General features: G+C 43.2%; 2 protein-coding genes across 4 annotated transcripts in view; one reads left to right on the plus strand and one right to left on the minus strand.

Annotated features, from left to right (window-relative positions):
* The window catches only part of LOC115087234 (circumsporozoite protein-like), a 47,118-nt gene extending 46,668 nt beyond the window's left edge, over window positions 1-450 (minus strand). Inside the window, exon 1 of one of the 3 annotated variants that reach the window (XM_029594160.1) lies at window positions 103-450. Coding sequence is in view for 1 of the 3 variants with exons in the window: in XM_029594162.1 (XP_029450022.1) it covers window positions 178-231 (54 nt within the window). In the remaining 2 variants the exon portion in view is untranslated. The remainder of the gene's footprint in view (window positions 1-102) is intronic. The other 2 variants (XM_029594162.1, XM_029594159.1) reach the window with 2 other exon arrangements.
* A 76-nt stretch (window positions 451-526) lies between these two features.
* On the plus strand, window positions 527-13,539 carry IRF2BP2 (interferon regulatory factor 2 binding protein 2). The gene is made up of 2 exons (XM_029594158.1): window positions 527-1,479; window positions 11,061-13,539. Exons 1-2 carry the CDS (start codon window positions 681-683, stop codon window positions 11,780-11,782), a joined length of 1,521 nt encoding a protein of 506 aa, XP_029450018.1. The 5' UTR covers window positions 527-680; the 3' UTR covers window positions 11,783-13,539.
* The last annotated feature ends 9,510 nt before the right edge of the window (window positions 13,540-23,049 follow it).

The raw sequence follows: 23,049 nt of genomic DNA on the forward strand, positions 1-23,049 counted from the left end.
CAGTTAGATGATATGGAGGGAAAAATACAAAACGGAATACGCAGTCTGACGAAAAAGAACGAACGCTAGATATAAACGCAAAGAAGCAATAGCGTCACTGACCAGCAAGTTGCACAGTAGAGCTCCTACTGTCGCTTTAGCGTGCCATGTTTAGATCGAAGTAGTATTTACAAATACCGTTGCCGGATTTTCCGTAGATTTAGTTTGTTCAGTTCTGTAAACGTAGGCCATCAACACACGCGCGCCATAGAAAAAAAAGATATCAATGCGCAGGCGCCTGCCTCGTGCTACAAGCGATTCACGCGAGCAGGATCAGTTCAACAAGGGCAGGCGGTGATATCACCGCCACCCTATGCTGCGGCGGAATTGAGCGCTGCGTGCCCTCATTGACGTCTCCCTCGCGGCCTCAGAAAGCGTGGTTTCTATATTCTCTATCATGTATGACAGAGATCCGACAGGGGAGGCCTTGAACGCTTCCGGTTGTTTTTGTTGTGATACGGCCAAAATTCTCTGGTGACCGTGATCTCGGCCAATCAAGTGCGCGCTGCTTCTTTCCATTTCCGCCCCCCCCACGCTAGTTCGCGCTTTCGCCTCGCGCCGAGGCTGGAACGCTGCCGCGCGAAGTGTACGCCCTTCTCCCCTCCCCTCAATCACACGAACTGGGCGGCGAGTGCGCTGTCATGGCGTCGGCGGGCGCTGTGTGCAGGCGCCAGTCTTGCTACCTATGTGACCTGCCGCGCATGCCGTGGGCGCTGCTCTGGGATTTCTCCGAGCCCGTCTGCCGGGGCTGCGTCAACTACGAGGGCGCGGACCGTATCGAGTCCGTACTCGAAGCCGCGCGCCACCTGAAAAGAGCACACGGCTTTCCGGAAGGCCGCGGCGGCGGCTCAGGGCAACAGGCGGGCAAGGAGCCGCGCCCGTCCCTGGAGCGCTGCACTGCGGTAGTGTGCGAGCGACCTCCGCCCCTTCCCCCTGCTCACCTCCGCCCGGGTTCCGAGTATGCGGCCGGCCCGCCGGGAAGCGGCCTCCTCCTTTTCAACGGGTTTGCCAAAGTCGACGACACCCCAGAACTCAACCGTGCCAGCCCCAACCCGCGCGGCGGCCGAAGCAGTAGTAGTGCCGCCTCGGGGCCTCCACTCACCAACAGCAGCAGCGGCGTGTTACTGCCCCCGGCGGCCGGCCTGGGCTGCCGAGCGGCAGCGCTAGGGATCCCCCCGGCCTTGCTGAGTGCCCCCGCCTCCTCTTCAGTCAGGCCCGACTTGGAGCGCGAGGCGAAGGGGAGCAGCGAGAGCGGCGCGCGGGCCCGGCAGGAGGAGTGGGGGTTGAGCAGCGGCGGCGGAAGCAGCAGCAGAGTAGGACCGCCGCGCACCGTCAGGGACTCGCTGCTCGCACTCCACCACCACCACCCCCCACCGTGCAAGAAGGAGCCAGCGGCGGCCGCGGGAAGAGCCGTAGGCTTGGAGGCTGCGCCCAAAGCAGGTAAGGCAGAGAGGACGGCAGATGGGCCTGTGCTGCATGGAGAGAACTCGTTTTGGTTCCCTCCCCCCTCCCCCCTCGGTAAGCATGGGAGGTCGCGCCCCGTCCCACCGCACAAAACAAAGTTGTCGTGGCTAATCAATGCAGGGGAGGCGAGACGAGCTCACAATCTCAACATTTTCGCTGAGAATTGTGCTAGTTGAGTCAAAACAGTGCTGGCTCGTGAAAATGTTTGTGCAAAGCGGGACCTGTTCCTGGAGTCTAGCTAAGGTATAGCAACAATGAAAGTGAATGAGGCCCACCGACTGGGATTCAGGCTGGGAGTTGCCTGTGTATTTCAGTTGACACGTGGTATAGCATTCCAGAAGAGCTATCGGTATGGGGTTAAGGGAGATCCATCCCAACAGGTTCTGACACCTTTTTTTATTTAGTAGGTGTGATGTTTGAATTTATTTATTTATAGGCTTTTCTTTGCCGACATTTGTAAGGCACATCATGCCGGCTTACATTGAACTGAAAAAGGAGGAAATACAATGAACAGAATAACATATACTTAAAGCAAATGGTGCAAAATAAGAGCAAAGTAAACATTATATGATTATATAATAACATAAGAGAGAACTGAATAGGGAGGGTGGTGAAGGTAGAAAGAAAGAGGAAAACTTTGTACAAAACTAAACTTAATCTTCATAATTGAAAACGTAAAACAGGGGTTACAAAAGGTGTAGAGAATTTCAGGGGGAGAGGGTAAGAGGCACAAAAGAGGGGAAAGGCGGAGGGGGTGAGGGCACAGGAGGAGACGCCGGCGGGAGGGCTGGCAGTGAGTCTGAGAGGTCCATTTAGGAGAGGTTTACGTAGCAATTGCCTGGGGTATGCCTGCTTAAAGAGCCATGTTTTGATTCCTTTTTTTAATTTGTTGAGTGATGGCTTTTTTGAATTTGTTGAGTGAATGATTATCCCTTCCCTTTCTTTAAAAGGATTGTCTGGAGTTTAGAACATTGTTTATAAATTGTCAATTCATATATAAATTGAGTTTTTAAGACTCTTATTAATTAGGGAGTAATACCTTATGCTTGAAGAGGCAGGTAAGAAGTCATGCCCATTGGAAGATGAATACTAAAGAAAACAATTGCAGTAGCATTTAACAGTAAAAAGGAGCCTATGATGAAATGGGAAACTTTTTAGAAAAAAAACTGAAAGGTGTAATCCACAGGATTAAAAAAACTTGCAGGAGATGTAGATACTGTTAAAAATTAATATTCCTGAGGCCCAGTTAAAACATTCTGTGTATTAAAAATCAAAATACTGGCATTGTTTAATATTAAGGTGAAAAGCAGTTCAAGTAATATGGAAAGCAGATCCAAATGAGGAAAATAGAATATAAGCACTGGCAAATTAAATGTAAAAAAGTAGGCTGAGAGGATTTGAAAGGAAGCTTGACATTGAGGTAAAAACATTTTCAGGTACATTTGAAGTAAAAAGCCTGTGAGGGAAATGGTTGGGCTGCTAGATGACCCGGGGCGGTAAAAGGGGTGGTCAGATGACAATGAAATTAATTCTGTCTTGACAGAATACCCACACCAGATATTTTTTAATGATTATACTGACAGACTAAATGGAATACTGTGAACCCAGCGGACATAATTGACTAACATACTGAAAAATAACAAATCACAGGAACTAGTTGGTATTCATCCTAGAATTTTGAAGGAGCTAAAAATTGAAATTGCAGACCTGATTCTGGTGATTTCCAACCTATCATTTAAATCAGCCACGGTACCAAAAGATTGGAGGGTGGGCAATGTGACGCCAGTTTTTTTTAAAGGGCTCTAGGGATGATTGGTAAGTAAGTCTGTGTCTGGCAAAATGGTTGAAGCTATTCTTAACAAAATTATTGCGCACATAAACAGACATGGTTTAATGGGGAATAGTCAATATGGGTTTAGCAAGGGGAAATCTTTCTTTACCAATTTATTATATTTTTTGGAGGCTGTAAACAGGACTTCATTTGTGGGGGAAATACCTAGAATCCAGTTCTGGTACCTTCAGAGGCAAAGCAGCAGGGTATTCTCCAACCTCTCCAGACTGCAGGAAAGAGAGAGGGAGGGGATGAGCTTGGAGCATACAGAAAAGAGAACAGCCACTCTGCTCCCTAATCCAGGCTTTTGTCTCTTGTTCCTCCTTACCCCCACTTCTCCTTTATTGCAGAGAACAGATGGGGAAGGGTTGATACAGAAGTAAACGCTGCAGAGCAAAGAACAGACACAAAAAGGGGTTTGAATTAATACAAATTTGAAACTTGTGAGCAGTAGTACTAGTTGTCAAGGCTTCATACCTGGCTTTGATGAATAGCTTGACTGCTGACTTTTAAACTTGTGTAATTCAACCCCTTTTTGTGTCCATTATAGAGGGTGTTCTGGCAAAACAACCCAGAATGGTATTCTACCTTTTTTTCTGAGACCTATCAAAGAGGAGCAGAGTTGGCAGTGAGGAAACTAACCTTGCCAGAAATTTGCATAGATTATTTATGGCCGCCCAGCCCTTGGAAGAAGCAGAGAAGAACAGATAGTTGGAGCTGCTTACCCTGATATAAGGGCAGCCACATTTGACTCTGGTGTGTGAGATCACACCTGGCCCCACAGATCCTACCCCCATCTTAGTTCCATTTCTTTTTTCTCTCTACAAATTGAGCCCTGGTGTAAATAAACATGGACAAAAGTGAGCTGGTTGATAGTGTATTTGGATTTTCAGAAGGCATTTGACAAAGCCCCGCAGTGGTACTTAAGGAAATTGGGAAGTCATGGGATCAGAGGCAAAGGGTAGCACTAAATGATCAGTTTTCCAGTTGGAGAAAGGTTGTTAGTGGAGTGCCCCAGGGGGTCTGTACTGGGACCTGTGCTACTTAGCATATTTGTAAATAATCTGGAGGAAAGGAACTGAGTGAGATGACCAGATTTGTAGATGAGACTAAATTATTTCGAGATGTTAAAATGACAGCAGATTTTGAAGGACTTGTGAGACTAGGAGAACATAACATAAATACCATACTGGGTCAGTTCAAGGGTACATCAAGCCACTGTTTCCAACAGTGGCCCAATCCAAGTCACATGTACCTGGCAAGTACCCAAACATTAGATCAGAAGCTACTATTGCTTATTAATTACCATAAAAGCAGTTTATGGATGTAACCTCTAGGAACTTATCCAAACCTTTTTAAACTCAGTAACACTAACTGCTGAAACCACGTTCCCTGGCATTGAATTCCAGAGTTTAACTATGCGCTGAGTAAAATAATTTTCTTCGATTTGTTTTAAATGCGCTACTTGCTAACTTCATGGAGTGCCCCCTGGTCCTTCTATTATCTGAGAGTAAATAACCAATTTACATTAACTTGTTCAAGTCCTTTCATGATTTTGTAGACTTCTATCATATCCTCCCTCAGTCGTTTCTTCAAACTGAACAGCCCTAACCTCTTTAGCCTTTCCTCATAGGGCAGCCGTTCCATGCCCCATATTTTGAGCACCCTTCTCTGAACTTTCTCCAGTGCAGCTGTATCCTTTTTGAGATGTAGTGATCAGAATTGCATACAGTATTCAAGGTGTGGGCTCACCATGGAGACTGGACTTCTTAAATGGCAGATGCATTTTAATGTGGATAAGTGCAAAGTAATGCACATAGGGAAACATCCCAACTATAGGTACATGATGCTGGGTTCCATATTAGGAGTCACCTCTCAGGAAACGATCTCTTCCTTGTGGCAGTACCTTAAAACCTTTAGCTCGGTGTGGTGGTGGTGGCTCTCTAGCTTGGAAAAGAGACATCTGAGAAGGGGATATGATTGAAATTTATAAATCATGAATGGCTTGGAACAAGTAAATAGGAATGGTTATTTACCCTTTCAAACAACACTTGGACTAGAGGACATGCCATAAAACTAGCAATTGGCCGATTTAAAACAAATTGTAGAATGTGTTTTTTTTTCACTCAGTGCATAATTAAACTGTGGAATCTGTTGCTGGAAGACATGGGCAAAGCAACTAACGTAGTGGGGGTTCATCTCTTCACAAATTTCTGAACAAAAAGTCCATAGATGGTTATTATCTAAGTAGACTTGGGAAAGCCAGCACTTATCCCTGGCCATAAGATTCAAGAAATAGCATAACTATTGGAGGTCCACTTGTACTTGTAACCTGCACTGGCCACTGTGTAGTGTTTTTGAGGCCGTTTTTCCCAGATGATATTAAGAGGGTGGAATGGGTTTAGAAATCGCTGCTAAAATGGCAAGAGACTCGCAACACGCGCGCCCTCGTATGGGCTCCCTCCCTCTCTCGCGCGTGGGCGCCCCCTATGTGTTTCACATATCCTTGCACATAGGCTTTCTCACCCATACACACATCTCTTCACACAGGCTCTTTCTTACACACAGGTTCCCTCACAAACAAGCAAGCACCCTCACATACGCACAATCCCTTCTTCACTCACACCGGCTCCCAATCTCTCTCTCACATACACACTCCTTCACAATTTTCTTACGTAGGCACCCTCTCTCTGGTACCCACACCCATGCACCCTCATATATGCTTTCTCTCTCGCCCCCCCCCCCCCAGGCTCGCAGTCTTATACACTTGGACACAGAGACTCTCACCACTCTCCATTTTTGCCATGAGTGGTATGGGCTCCACTCATGGCATACCAGGGCCTGTTCCTTCTTTGCCACGAGTGTCGGGGCAGCCTCTGCTCGTGACATGCCAGGGCCTGCTCCTTCGCCGCTGGCGGGATGGCCTTCGCTCATGGCACGCTGGGGCCTGTCAGATTCTGTGCAGAAATGGAATTTCTGCGCAGCTGGGGAATTCTGCGCTTCACAGTAGCACAGAATTCCCCCAGGACTAGAAGGTGGTGATTTCTGTAGAGAAAAACATTTACACAAGATCACTAGATGGAGGGAGGAAGGTCTGGATGACACATGAGAAAATACTTAGGTTACCCCATCCTTTCAGTAATTTATCTGCAGGGATTATGCCAACTCAAAACCATGATAGAATTTAAACACGTGGAATCAACAGAGCATGGGAGTAAATGTAGGTCGGGATCGACAGGTAGAATAAATTAGGGAGCTTGGATACTTGTTCAGTTGTAAGGAACAGGATGGGAAAAGTTACCTAGTGGTTAGAGCAGCAGGTTGGAACCAGGGTTTAAATGCTGTTAATGCTTCTTGTGCTCTGAAGCAAATCCAGGCCACTGTTGCCTCAGGTACAAACTTAGGGGCCAATGTAGTAAACTTCTGAAAATATGTATGATTTGCATGCATAGCAACATGACTTCTGAACGTACACTGTTTTCTGCATACAAAATGACTTATGGGCACAATGTTTTCCATGCAAAAAGCATTTGTGTGTACAAATCATATTTTATATACAGTAAGTCTAATTTGTGCATAGAAACCATATTTTCCTTGCCCAAAATCCAAACTACTGGTTCCAGAACTCCAGCTTCCACCCACAGATTAAGATTAGCCCTGCAAACTTCACGCCTGGACTAAGAGTTAACTTGTTTTCTTAGCAGTGGAAACTTAAGTCAGTGCACCTCTTGCATTGAGGGGTAATAGCTAATGTCGACATTGGCATTTGATTTTCATGGGAGGGTGCCCATATATCTTGTGTGGTGGAAAACTTGCATCAGCAGTAAAATCTGCACATTAAAAATGTGTGCACGACTTGCGGGTAAACAGTGTGCTTTACAGAGCTCATATTACATAGCTAAATTGTATTGTAAATTCAGTGGGAGCAGGGGAATACATTCAGGTACAGTAAGTACCTCTCCTTTAGCTATCAGTGTGAAGGTTTGAGCTAAATATAAAGTAAACACTTTAGAATGTCAGAGAGGAGAAAAGCCCATGTGAAGAGTAGTGATAAGGCTGTATTGTAAGTTTAAGAAATCTGACGTAACCTGCACAAAGCAGCCATGGATACAATACCTAACTCAGGCCGATACAGAACGGTGCACTCGGGCAGAGCGCATCGTTAGCCCCCATTTGGACGCGCGTTTTTGACGTGCTATTATTACCCCTTATACAGTAAGGGTTAATAGCGCGTGGAAAGGCGTTTGACAAAGTTCCTCATGAGAGGCTTCTAGGAAAAGTAAAAAGTCATGGGATAGGTGGCGATGTCCTTTCGTGGATTGCAAACTGGCTAAAAGACAGGAAACAGAGAGTAGGATTAAATGGGCAATTTTCTCAGTGGAAGGGAGTGGACAGTGGAGTGCCTCAGGGATCTGTATTGGGACCCTTACTGTTCAATATATTTATAAATGATCTGGAAAGAAATACGACGAGTGAGATAATCAAATTTGCAGATGACACAAAATTGTGCAGAGTAGTTAAATCACAAGCAGATTGTGATAAATTGCAGGAAGACCTTGTGAGACTGGAAAATTGGGCATCCAAATGGCAGATGAAATTTAATGTGGAAAAGTGCAAGGTGATGCATATAGGGAAAAATAACCCATGCTATAATTACACGATGTTGGGTTCCATATTAGGTGCTACAACCCAAGAAAGAGATCTAGGTGTCATAGTGGATAACACATTGAAATCGTCGGTTCAGTGTGCTGCGGCAGTCAAAAAAGCAAACAGAATGTTGGGAATTATTAGAAAAGGAATGATGAATAAAACGGAAAATGTCATAATGCCTCTGTATCGCTCCATGGTGAGACCGCACCTTGAATACTGTGTACAATTCTGGTCGCCGCATCTCAAAAAAGATATAATTGCGATGGAGAAGGTACAGAGAAGGGCTACCAAAATGATAAGGGGAATGGAACAACTCCCCTATGAGGAAAGACTAAAGAGATTAGGACTTTTCAGCTTGGAGAAGAGACGACTGAGGGGGGATATGATAGAGGTGTTTAAAATCATGAGAGGTCTAGAACGGGTAGATGTGAATCGGTTATTTACTCTTTCAGATAGTAGAAGGACTAGGGGACACTCCATGAAGTTAGCATGGGGCACATTTAAAACTAATCGGGAGAAAGTTCTTTTTTACTCAACGCACAATTAAACTCTGGAATTTGTTGCCAGAGAATGTGGTTCGTGCAGGTAGTATAGCTGTGTTTAAAAAAGGATTGGATAAGTTCTTGGAGGAGAAGTCCATTACCTGCTATTAGGTTCACTTAGAGAATAGCCACTGCCATTAGCAATGGTTACATGGAATAGACTTAGTTTTTGGGTACTTGCCAGGTTCTTATGGCCTGGATTGGCCACTGTTGGAAACAGGATGCTGGGCTTGATGGACCCTTGGTCTGACCCAGTATGGCATTTTCTTATGTTCTTATGTTCTTATGAAAACGCGTGGCCAACCCCCCCGAAACTAATAGCGCGCGCGCTCAACATGCAAATGCATCGGCGGCCATTTTCATTACTGGCAGACAGCTGGTTATGAAAACGGGCCGAGTTTACCGGCATCGGTCTGCATATCCAGCAGCCGTGGCAGGTCGCGTTAGCAAGGAGGCGCTAAGGTCGCGAAAGCGACCCTAGTGCGACCCACTAATTTACATATTGCATAGCGCGCCCCCTTTCTGCGAAGATTATTGCATCGGCCCCAATATGCTTTATCTGCAAAGTGCTCTCCCAGGCACTCCACACTCTCACACACTCTCACACACTCTCACACACTCTCACACACTCTCACACACTCTCACACACACTCACACACACTCACACACACTCACACACACTCACACACACTCACACACACTCACACACACTCACACACACACTCACACACACACTCACACACTCACACACTCACTCACTCACACACTCACACACTCACTCACACACTCACACACTCACACACTCACACACACACACACGCTCTTCTCTTAATACATTAAAAGAAAATTTATCTTTTTCACATTTGATTTTGAAAACATACATCACTTGTGAACAAGACACCCCGAGCAACTTCAGGTACTTTTCATTATTATGTCTGTCTGGCTGCCATGCTCAGAGCCTGACTTTTTTATTTTATTTTATTTAAAGAATTTATATACCGGGGTTCCTGTATAGTATACATATCACCCCGGTTTACAAGGAACCATAACTATCGCTAAGGAACCGTAACTATCGCTTCATTTAGTGGTTTACATTGAACATTTAGTGGTTTACATTGAACATTTAGTGGTTTACATTGAACAGTTAGCGGTTTACATTGAACATAGTTAATTTGAGAAAACATAATAAAACATAAATAAACATAAATAAACATAAAATAGTTAATTTGAGAAAAAGTATATAATATGGTTAACCAGTTAATAACTAAAAAGCAGGTTAATAAGTAAATAAGTAAGTAAATAACATTGAACTTGATAGAATCTGGTGACAGGATAAAATATAGAACAGCCACAGGGACCAAAGACTTTTTAACTATCTGATGATTTTTTCCACATTTTAATATATGCCCTCTCACGTTGTTCCTAGTCTAGACATTACATGAATGGTCCTGAGGCTGAGAGCCACTAGGGATCATTTAGAGTTGTGGGCTTGTTTATCTTTTGTGGCTTTTTTTTTTTTTGTAGCTGTTGTGATGATATCATATTATGCTGCATGCTTATGTAAACAGTTATGATGGCGAAATCGAATGACGGTATACAAAACACCTTAAATAAATAAATGTTTTTGTCATTTATATTACTTTGCTGTGATTACAGGGTAGTTACTGGGTTTATAATTGGGGGGTGTCTCTCAACATGTAATCCACCTTGAATGTGGGTTTCCCTCAGAAAAGTGGAATATTACATTTAAAATTGATTACCATGATTCTTCTCCCTGTCTTCCTTTGTTGAAGTAGATAAATGAAATGCTGATTAAAAAAAACAACCCAAAAATGAAAATATTCACCAGATGTGTACAGCAAAAAGGTAGTTCACAGTTCTTAGAGTAGTCACCATTAATGATACTGCACCAGAAAGTTATTTTTAAAATTTTTGAATGAGACTTGAAGACCTAATTGGAATAAAAATGTTTGAGACAGATTTCATTGTTTCCCCTTTCTAAGCTCGTTCAGGTTCCTGTGATGCAGATTTGCTCTCACTCCTACTTAGGCCTCCTATTTGTATGAGTGCAAACTTTTAGCTCCACCTCTTATCCCCCCAAATTTATATTTGACACACATTAATCTCCCCATCTTCAACTCTGTCACTTTTCACTTCTCTCTTTCTTTTCTTCTTCTCTGTCCAAATATTCCAGATTCCTTTCCCTCATTCCCCACCATGGGAGCCAAAACCACATTCAATGTGTAGTGTATCCCTGCTTCTCATTAGTGTTTCTCCCCTTCTTGCTTCCTGTTTAAGGGGTGTACAGGGGAGGAACTGCCACAGGGACCAAAGACATGTACGTATTGTGTCCCTGTATTGCTAGCTTGTCTGGTGCAGGTGCCACTGTCATTTTTATATCCCCTAGTAATTGGTAGTTTTGGTTTAGTGGCAGGATGCATTCCCTACTGTGCACCACATGTTTTTATAAAAATAAAGGTTCCAATTAGGCTTCTGGTTATTTGTTATAGTAATATTTTTTATTTTATTTTTAGGTGCGCGAGCAGTAAGGAAAAGAAAGGCTTCTCCTGAGCCTGAAGGTGAAGCTGGACCTCTTAAGATCAATGGAGAAGCTCAGTCATGGTTGTCAACAGTTGATGGCTTAAAAATTCCCACCATGACTACTGCATCTTTTGTGTCACCACCATCAACAGTATCACCACATTCCAATCGTACCACACCACAGGAAATCACACAAAATGGCCAATCTCCAATGGCAGCTCTAATTTTAGTAGCAGATAATGCTGGTGGTAATCATGTATCTAAAGATGCCAACCAGGTCCACTGCACAACCAGGAGAAACAGTAACAGTTCACCATCTCCATCATCTGTGAACCAAAGAAGGATTGGTCTTAGGGATGTGCCAAGTCAGGCTCTAAGTGGAGGAATGACATCACTTCCAGGAATGGAACAGATCCATCCTCAAAGCATTCCAGACTCCTCCATACCAAACAGTATACCACTATGTTGTACTCTTTGCCATGAGCGTCTAGAGGACACACATTTTGTACAGTGCCCTTCAGTACCATCACATAAGTTTTGTTTCCCTTGCTCAAGGCAAAGTATCAAACAGCAAGGATCTAGTGGAGAAGTATATTGTCCAAGTGGTGAAAAATGTCCTTTGGTTGGTTCTGGAGTACCCTGGGCTTTCATGCAAGGCGAAATTGCAACAATTCTTGCAGGTGATGTTAAAGTGAAAAAGGAAAGAGACTCTTAACACTTTTCTATTTTATAACTTCCTTCATCTTGAACTAAAATGGCTTGAATTGTAAATATGTTCAAGATAAGGGAAACAAACTTCATAAACATTGCTGTATAATTTTCAGTTTCTGGAAACATTGTGTGTCTATTTTTTGAAGACACAGGGCAAACTTATTCTAAAGTCATTTCTTGAGTTAATGTTTATTTTCAAGTAACTTTTCTCTCTGCTGGCAAGTATTGTTCAGTGTAGTCTTAATTAAAATGCTTTTTAGACTCGTGAAACAGATGCTTCTAGCTATATTGGTATTCATTTGTTTAAAATGCCAAATACATTTTCTGATATTTGTAAATATGCTTTACTGTCTGTCTTTTGGTTATTCATTAGGTTCCCTGGGGATTAGTTATCACAAGGCATTAAAATGGACAAGCATGTTAAAGAAACCGATTGAGGGTCATTCAACAATAGTGGTACACTTTGTTAAATTTTTCATTTAGACTTTATAACTGGTTTGCAGCAGTATTAAGTGATTTTAATACTTTTAGAATTCATCGCTTTCTGTTGGAACCAGTGACTTCCCGTGAACGTTGTTCAGTGCAGTAGGTCACAATGTTACAAAATTTTCATTGCTATATAGAACTGTGACTTTAAAACTTGTTCATATGAGACACTAACTGTAAGCTGTTGGAAACAGTCATATGTTAAGTGGATTCTGTTGAAAGCACCTTAACCACATATAGTTTGTATATGCTTAGCACTGGTAACATGGAAGTAAACAATTTGTAGTGAAACGTAACAATTGAAGTTAAGGATGTTGATGGAGCGGCTGAAGTAGCAGTATCAACATTTAAAATGGTTTTAAGAGCTATTAATTACATAGTCATGATTTGTTGTAGCATACAGGACTGGATATTGCAGGTCATTAAATATTGATTCAGCATTCTAACAACATTTTCCAGCACATAGTGATCGTGGTGGTCTTTTTATAATTGTGTACTTGCTGAATTGCCTTTCATTATGGGAACCGTCAAGCTTTTGTGTTGTACTGTCTATGGACTTTGGTTTTATAGCTTATCAGATTTGTAGTAATGTTAGCACTGTAATTGTCATTGACGCCCACATTTTCATGCACAGTGGTACAGTGATAACTCATTGCCAGGATTATTTTAAAGCACATAGGTGGCAGCCTGGGTTTGAGTGTAGAGTCAGTAATTCCCATTATCAATAAGAAATACAGCATCTTCTGGAAATTATATGGAATTTGAAAAAATAAAACAATTAGGGATAGGCATTAACATATAAAGGAGGATGCTTTATATTCAATCTTATGATACAATCTTTGATTAATATTAACTTGCCTTTTCATCAGCAAATGTATTTAATTGTTGGTTACTTGTATGTGATACCTTTTAAAGTAGGGAGGAGGAGGTGACCTGATGATTAGAGCATTGAACTGTAAGTCATCCAGGGACATGTGCTTTAGATCCTGTCTCCCTGGATCTGTAACCTTGAGCAAATGAGGTTACCTGCTGTGTCTCCGCTTGGCCAACTGCAATTGGTGATAGTATTCTCCCTCTCATCTTTTTGGAAGTTTTATGCTATCTGGATACCAGAAATGTGCTACTAGGGCTTCCACCACCAGAGGTGACTGCATGTTTCTGAAGTATGAAATTGTAAAGCTTATTGGAATTTTGTTTGGATAAAAGGCACAACATAAATTCAACTTATAAAGATGGATAGGTTAAATGAACCATAAAAAGCTAAATTTCCAATTACAACTTTGTGGTGTGATTTTTTTAAAACTTTTCTTCCTATCCAGAAATGTAATAACCTTCATGATATCCCACTGAGATAACAGTAACTGAGTAAATATATCTTCTATTTTCAGTTAGACCATATGACATATTTATATTTAATACTATTTTTGCCTTGAATTCTCATATTTCTATAATGGAGCAAACTGCTGTATGGCAGGGATTCAAAAACCCCTCCAGGATTGATTCTCCGTGCACTTCCACTTAACAATGATTTGTGTTGCGGGGGAGGATGGCAGCAGGAGTAGTACATGGTAAATGGCCCATTCAGGTGGTCTCCTTGCAACCTTCTCACTCTCCCTTCACTTTCTTCACCCCTCCTTTACCCTTCTGCTCCTTTCTAATACTTCTCTTCCTCCACCCCTAATATCCCTCCATTATTTCTCCTTCTCTCCCCAGGGTCCTGATCGGGATGAAGATGCTTCCTGCTGCTTGGACCACTGTCATCAAATTTTTCTATATGCTATTATTATATATTAAGATGCATTTTGTAAGCTAAATATGTTTTTCCTTTCATTTACTGGGATTTTAAGTACAACATTATTAATCTCCATATTTAAATTACAGTTTAACAATTTTGAGGAAACATATTTAGTGACTCATGAATGTGAATATATCTGATTGCTATAAAAGTAAAATTTAGATATCAGGCTAGCTCTGTTTAATCAGATTGTTTTTCCAAGTTATTGTAACTACTGCATAAACAAGGCTATGTTCCCTCACTTTACATAATTAACTTTTCATAGTACCCAGATAGATGGATTCAGGCCCAGTGGGTTATGCACCTCTACCAGCAGATGAAGACTGAGCAACCTGATGTCGTAGTATATATACTTGTACAGTGACATCAGCCTGCCAATATTCTCAGTCTCTAGCAGATGGTGGACATGCATTTCCCTACTGGGGATTGCTTCAAATTTGAGGAGAATTAATAAAATCTTTGATTTGCCCCACTCTGTTGCGGTGATACCTAATGATTCCTTCCCCAGTTGAGAATTCCTGAGGTTATTGCCTTGGTCTGGTAGTTGGTTTCCTCAGCCGACGTGGACTTAGCTGATTAAAACAGCTGAAAGGCAGTGGGTACAGGTGCGATGCCTTTTTTTTTTCTTGCATTGACTTTCAGTAGGTAAGTAAAAATTAAAATTTCATTTCCTATTCATAAGGAAAAATTCAGCGTTAAAATAATTATTTAACAATTAATTTCACGCATATCCAGCATAGCTCTCTGCTTCAACGGCAGGGGAGAAGAAAAACTGATACTTCACGCATATCCAGCATAGCTCCCTGCTTCAATGGCAGGGGAGAAGAAAAACAACCAATAAGGGCTGAATAACATAGTCTGGGTAAAACAAATAAGCATGGGTGTAGCTTGCTTATTGCGGCGGTTACTACCCCTAACTAATCAAGCTTGATATTTCACTTGGATGCAGCTCCATCACTGCTCTCTACATTAATGGTGGGGGTGGAAGGGAAATAGAACCAAAGAGCTAAGAGAAACAGATAAGTATGAGAAAATGTGTGAAGCTTGCTGGGCAGACTGGATGGGCCGTTTGGTCTTCTTCTGCCGTCATTTCTATGTTTCTATGTTTCTATATGTAATTTTGTAATTTAGTTCTCTGCATCACCTTGTAATACTTAGTGCCTTTGTAACCATGCTATTTGTATGGAAGTGCACTAACATTTTTGCTACTGTTTTTTAGTGAACCTTTTTGAATAACTGGTTTAATAAAGATGCACTAAATTAGTATTAAAAAAAAAGCATGCTGAGGATTAGCAAGTTCAGTTAGCCATTACATATGAGTGACAGCTGGAGGCAACAAACAGACTCATGTCTCTGAACTAATTTGAACTTTATTGAGCATGTGCAGGAGTTCCTTCCTCGAGTCTCCTCTCTCATTTTTAGAGCATAGTATGGATGTGATCTGTCTATTTTTTCTTTAAAGATCCTGAAAACTACTTTATTTGATATTTTAACTGTGTTCTTTGAAAGTTGTCTCACTGGCTCTTCAGCCCCACAACAGCACTTTTCAGTGCTACTAAAATAAAAAGCATAAAACAGGACGAAATGTGGACTTCCCTTCTACTATGTCCAGGCAGAAGAAGAAATCAACCATGGTAAGCAGTTTTTAAGAGTGGTATCTGCCTTGCCAGAAAAGTTGTTGAGCAGAAGCTCCTCAAGAACTCCCCTGTCTACTCAGACTGAAGTCAGGGAGTTGAGTTCTAGCGGACCATCGCTAAGGTGAAGCACTATCAATCACTGGAGCCATTGCAGTCTGCGTTGAAGAAACTTAAACATTCTAAGCATGATCTAGTGGTGCCATTGCCATCATCAGTACTGTTGGCACCAACAGCATCAGCACTTCGATTTGTGCACTGAGGCCAGTGCTGAATGGCACATCAAGGTGCTCAACACATTAAACTCCACTGCAGCAACATTAGGCAAGCCTTGCGGCCTACAACCATGACCCTGTGATGCACAGTGGAACTCTGATGCAATATCGTCAGTCTGAGCTGGATTCCTCTATGCACAAATCATCTGCTCTGTGTGCTCTGGCAGTCAAAAAAGCAAACAATCCTAGGAATTACTAGGAAGGGAATGGTGAATAAAATGGAGAATGTCATTGCTTCTGTATCACTCGATGGTGAGATCGCACCTTGAATACAGTGTACAATTCTGGTCGCTGCATCTCAAAAGATATAGTTGCAAAGTGCAGAGAAAGGTGACCAAAATGATGAGGAAAGACTAAAGCAGTTGGAGTTGTTAAGCTTGGTGAAGAGACGGCTGGGGGGATATGATAGAGGTGTTTAAAATTATGAGAGGTTTAGAAGGGGTAAATGTGAATCTGTTGTTTATTCTGTCGCATAATAGGACTAGGGGCACTCCATGAAGTTAACATGTAGCACATTTAAAACTAATAGGAGAAAATTCTTTTTCACTCAATGCACAATTAAGCTCTGGAATTTGTTGCCAGAGGATGTGGTTAATGCATTTAGTGTAACTGGGTTTAAAACAGATTTGGAGAAGTTCATTAACTGCTATTAATCAAGCTGATTTAGGGATTAGCCACTGCTATTACTGGCATTAGTAGCATGGGATCTACTTACTGTTTTGGTACTTGCATCCTGGATTGGCCATTGTTGGAAACAGGATGCTGGGCTTGATGCACCCTTGGTTTGATCCAGTATGGCAATTTCTTATGTCCTGAAGTAGACCTCATGTCCTGCAATGTTGGTGAGAGGTTTGGCATTTTGAGCCTTTCTCCCACACATGTCTCAGGATACTCACAGCTTTTGGCAAATTTGGCTGCCCATTTTGATGATCCCCAGCTGCTAGCTCTAGAATTGGGATTTTTTTAACCCAAGAAAGAGGGTTTGATGCGCTGTCTCCACAGCTTTCATTTTCTGCTTATGGTTTTTTAGTCTGGCAGCGTGAAGGTCTTAGTAGGCTGCTTCCAGAGGATCCATGGCCCAGAAAGTGGCCTACTGAATCCTCCCCTCCCCCAGGTTTGGAAGAGAATCAGTATCATCACAAGGAATTTGCTAGCTGTCTATTGAAGGAAGGAGAAGCTCCCTTGGAAAAGAAGGGTAACTTTTTTTTAATCCACCTCTTCATCGGGATGAGATTTCAGCTTAATTGTTTAGGTGGTTTTCTGTCCAGGACAGTTGATTGTAAATCTAACCATATCCTCACGGGTGAACTGCACACGGATGGGACCACAAAAAAAAGCTTGTCACTTTCCTCAGGCTAGCACTCACACTCTCTCACACGCACTCTCTCTCTCTGGATGGAGTCAAAGGGTTCTTATGGGTTGGAAGTTCTTGCTTCCTCTTTGGATACCAGATGGGAGGAATCCATTTGGGAACAAGCAGCTCCTGATGTTCCTCTCAAGCACGACGGGGCAGCCAAAAAACTTCTTCCTGGGTCTCAAAATAAAGTCTCTTCCTCTTCAACTGCAATTACCACTGTAGTTTCTCCCTGTAGCAGGTCACTAACTACCACCTACCTCATAAAAAGGTGTGGAGAGGAGGTCTTCCCTACCTCAGGCACCCCAGACTCTGGATTCTTCATGCCCTAAGTCTAAGTGCTGCCTGAGGGTCTCACAGGCCTCCTACCACAAAAAAGTGTAAAAATACCCAAAAATCAACCCAGAAGGAAATTCCAGTGAGTGGACTGGACAGCATCACCTTCCAACCCTGCTCAGGATCCCCAGACAGGGATGTGCCTGGTTCTCCTTAAGTAGACCTGAAAATGCAATGCAAAAAGAAACTCTTACTTTCTGACTCTTAGAAAACCATAAGGGTAGCTGCTTAAAAAAACTTATCATGGGGACAGTAATTCCAATACCCTCCAAGGGATGGACTGCCATGAATGGTAACCTCCACAATCTAACCTTCCTCTGCTCTTAACTAAGCGTACATGTAGGCTAACATGGTAATGTTACCTGCAAGGGCCATTATACAAGTCAGAGGATGTTCCTGTTTGGGTTCCAATTATCAAAGGGATCCACAAAACCACCAAAGCCTTTTCTTCAGATGTGGAAGAGATGGTTCTGTTAGAGTGGTGTCCCCTAAGAGTGGTCTCAGCAGTCTCCTTAAGTTGTATTCCTTTCACCTGATGTGGTAAGGTGTTTGTTTCAGTTTCCTTGCATGGATGCTCTGCTTACTGCAGTTGCCAGGCATGCAATCTACCCAGTGGGAGGAGGTGGGCTACTTCATGAGAGGAGGAGTGAGCTTTTCTTAAACATATTTACTTATGTGGCTTTTGCTGTGTAAGTCTCTATTTGTTCTGATTTCATGGCATGGATTCCTGTGCGTTGATGAAGCGGAAGCATCTAGGATGGAATTGGTAGTGGCTTTCTTGCTTCAAGGTTTTGCTTGTTTAGTGACTTCCATCGAGCTGACTAGAAGGCTGCTCTGGCTTTGCAATTGATGAGTGGATTTCTGGTCTAAGTCACATTTGGGGAAGCTTCTGTTTAGAAAAGATCTGGAGCATCTATTCAAGAATCTTGGACATCCAAAGCCTCAGAGGCTTCCTGAGTTTAAGGCCTGCTCCTTGAACCACTCTTCCAGAGATCAAAGTTAGTTTTCAGGGTGCCAGACACTATAGACCAGGCAAGCAGTCATGTTCTTATTCCTTTTGGAGGTCCCAGGTATAATGCCAGGCCTTTTGAAAGCCTTGTCCTGACTGATTTTTCAACATAAGCCTCTTAATAAAGCCCCTGTTGCCTAGATTAGTGCGTTTTAGACATGATCTGTCTCAGTTATGCCATAGAGTTCACTGCTCCACTACCCAATGTCCTATTGTGGTGGCTTCCTGTGCTTCAGTTGCCAAATGGGAGTGGTCCTGAAGCACTGATAAGACTTCAGCAGTTACAAGCTGTGGTTTGCCAGACAGAGGCTTGGTCAATATTCCATCTTTTTTTTTTTTTTTTAATGGGTCCTTCAGAACTATTTTCATTCTGAAAGTAGTAAACTGTTGGGGGTTTATTTTCATATCCCACTCAGATGGGAAAATCAGAATTATATCTGTTGTTGTATGCTGCAGGAGCATTTCAGTTCATGGCACTTCCTTTCAATTTGTCAATGTCATCATGAACTTTCACCAAGATCGTGACAGTAGTTGCAGTATTGTTGAGAAGAGAGGATATCTTAGTTCACCCTTATTTGGACAATTGGTTGGTCAGAGCAAAGTCTTTTTCAAAAATGTGCAGGTTTTCAACAGTAGTCCAGGTTTTATGAGGTGGGGCCTAAGCTGTCAATTTTGCTAAGAGTAAACCTCTCCTAGTTCATTCTTTGGACACTCTCAGGCTATAAGAACCTGGCAAGTACCCAAAAACTAAGTCTATTCCATGCTACTGATGCTAGTAATTGCAGTGACTATTTTCTAAGTCAACTTAATTAATAGCAGGTAATGGACTTCTCCTCCAAGAACTTATCCAATCCTTTTTTAAACCCAGCTACACTAACTGCACTAACCACATCCCCTGGGTCTAGTGTGCCTTACTACAGATAGGATGGGTAAGTTCAGACAGGTTTGCTTTTTTGTTACTCTGTCAGCTTCCAGGGCCTTGGTTTATCAGCACCTTCTGGGTGCCACTCTGGATCTAATGCCATAGGTTAGGGCTCATTTGAGGCCACTTCAAGCCTCCTGATTTCCTTAATCTCACCTTTCTCAGGATGACAACATTCATCTTTCTTCGTGGCAAGCAGCTCCAGCAGCACCGGCGATTTCCTCTTCTACACACAGCATCCGGAGCGAGGGAGGGCCTGCGCGATCGGCGCCACAGACCCATCGGGGTAAGGCCATTAAATTTCTCCCTTGCCCCCGCTGGGTCCGAGGCCGACCACGCGGCCTACCGTGCCGTCCTGCCGCCGCCCCGACCGGAAAGAAGGCCCGCCTCACAACACCTACCTGCAGCCAATCGGAAAGGGCACAGAGGCCCTTTAAATTCACAGCAGTGCCGGCGCCATGTGCCGTGCGTCGCGCGCCAAAGGGGCCCGCCCCTTTGAGCGCCCCTTCGAGCAGCCCTTTCGAGCAGACCTGAAGGACCGCTTTGCCTCCCCCTCCAACGCTATCATATTTTATCGGACTGCCTCTCCCACAGCTGTCCAAGGAGGTAATATCTTTCAAGCAATCATTCTAGCACCCAAGACTGTAGAGTGCAGAGCTTTCCACGCTATCTGTCCTAGCAAGGCCTGGCTCCGAAGCCCCCTTGGCAGTGTCTCTGAAGTATAGCAGCTTTTTGCCTAACTGAAGCCTAAGTGAATTCCCCCTTAATCACTCTCTGTCCACTCTTGCATGAGCTCAGATCTCCCATCCTTTGATCTACTTCTCCCTGCGCTCCTCAACCTGAAGTGAGGTTAAAGCAGCAACTCGCAGCAACCATCCCTCCCTAGACACTCTTATATTGTGACTTAGTAAGCAACTGTATAACCTGCTCTGTGCTATAACTTGCTTTGTACTGCATCCCACAGCTAGTCGCTATGAAAAGTTGTATGCTAGTCAGTACTGTATAACTTGCATTGTCATTATCGAGTATACGCTCTATAACTTGCACTGTGAATAACCTGTAATTTCCATTATTGAGATTGGCCTAACCCACCAGTCAACAATGCCTCCTTTAATCTGCGACTGCTCATTATCCTATCAACTCGGACACCATACAAAAATTCCTCCTTTAAGATTCCACCAGACCACACACCACAAGACCACACACAATAAAAGAAGGCTTATTCTGATCCCCACTTTCACTCGCAAACAAGCCATCAGTCTCTCACTCATTTCCATCATATTGCTCAACGCCCAATCCCTCCAGAAGAAAACCCATCTCCTAATTCTAACTGACTCCAAACCAGAAATATGTGCTGTCACTGAAACCTGGTTTAAACAACATGACACTCCCCTCATCAAACAACTGCCCACAGACAACTACGACGTGTTCTCAATCCCACGTAAAAAGAAGAGAGGCGGAGGCCTACTCTTAGCTGTAAAAAAAGATCTCCAACTTCTGTCCCAAAGTGTGATCTCCCAAAACAGTACGAAGTAGGCTTTTTCAAATCTAAGTCGCTTCAAATCTGTCTCATTTACACCCCCCTAGGTCTACTAGAGAAAGACTCATCCCCCCCTTATTGAATTCTTTGCTAATTCCCTCTCTGCTGACATACCCACGATTCTCCTTAGAGACTCTAACTTACACGTGGCTGCTCGCCCACAATCCCTGGCCTGTGAAGCTTTCATTTCCTCCCTCGAAGCTATGGGCTTCAATCAAATTGTTCACTCCCCTACACACAAAGCTGGCCACACCCTAGATCTGATCTTCATCAACTCACCCATCAACATAAGCAATCCCCCATCATGCCTAGCAGTACCCTGGTCTGATCACTCCTTGATTCTTGCTAACCTCACTCTTCCACAATTTTCCCCCATGTTACCTTGCCAGCCCATATCCTTTAAACCTGCAATGTGGACACTATCACACAAGCATGCTCTGACATAGACAGTCAAATTGACCTCTCTTCCCCAGACAACGCCTTCTCCTCTTGGGTTAACATCACCTGGAGCATTGCCAACAAGCATTGCCCAATAACAACAAAAACCCTCAACCCGAACCGTAGAAACAGAAATACCACATGATCTCAAAATTCTTAAAACTCAGCTTAGAGCTGCCGAAAGGTGTTGGCGCAAACACCACTCCTCCGCAGCCAAGACCAAATATTACCAACGCATGCACGAATATAGAAATGCCATCCTCCATACTAAGCGCGAATACTATGCCAGAAAAATACACGGTCTTCGACATAACCCCAAGGCCCTTTTCACTATGGTTACAGACCTTACCACTCCCTCTCACACCCAACAATGAGCAACCTCCTCCAAGAACCGATGCAACGATTTAGCACACTTCTTCAGAGATAAAGTTGCATCCATCACGGCACACTTTTCCCACAATAACAACAATGCTCCTCTTCCCATTATCAGCTCTGCAGCAACTCTTTCCTCTTTTGACTCGTCTTCCTCCCTGGAAATCGAGAACATCCTAAAAAAGATGAAACCCTCCTCTCATCCCTCTGAAACTATCCCCTCTAAGCTTCTACTATCTATACCCAAAGTTATCGCCAAACCTCTATCCAACATTTTCAACTGCTCCCTAGAGCAAGGCACAGTCCCTAACTTTCTCAAACAAGCAGTAGTGAAACCGCTACTCAAAAAACCCAATCTTGATCCTGCCACATTGTCCAATTACAGACCTGTTTCCAACCTACCCCTACTAGCCAAAATTCTTGAAACACTAGTTAACTCTCGCCTTTCTCTCCACCTTGAACAACATAACATTCTCCCATCAACCCAACATGGTTTCAGGAAGCATTTAAGTACCGAAACCCTGCTACTCTCTCTTTCTGACACTCTTATCAGAGGAACAGACTCAGGATCCTCCTATCTGATTGCCTTGCTAGACATTTCTGCTGCGTTTGACACCGTCAATTACTCTGTCCTCCTCAACATCCTCAGAAGCATTGGAATCTCTGGTAACGCCCTCTCCTGGATACAATCCTATCTCCAAAATCGCTTTTTCACTGTCCTAGTTGATAACAATGAATCAGAACCTATCAGTCTCCCGCAAGGTGTTCCCCAGGGCTCCTCCCTCTCCTCTACTCTCTTTAATATCTACATGCTTCCCCTTACCACCCTTCTCTCAAACCTTCACATCAAGCATTTCATCTATGCAGACGATGTGCAAATTCTCTTCCCCTTTTCTGACTCCCTCCAAACTGCCCTACAAAACTGGGAATCCTGCCTCTCAGCCATTAACCAACTCCTCACAGACATGCACTTGGCTCTAAATCCCAACAAAACTGAACTTCTAATCATCTCTAATAAGGATCCTCTCCCAGCTATTCCACCCTCACACGCATCTACATCTTTTTCTGCACACACTCGCAACCTAGGTGTCCTCATTGATAATCATCTCA

Source organism: Rhinatrema bivittatum, chromosome 3 (genome assembly GCF_901001135.1).
Source record: "Rhinatrema bivittatum chromosome 3, aRhiBiv1.1, whole genome shotgun sequence".
Classification (NCBI taxonomy): domain Eukaryota; kingdom Metazoa; phylum Chordata; class Amphibia; order Gymnophiona; family Rhinatrematidae; genus Rhinatrema; species Rhinatrema bivittatum.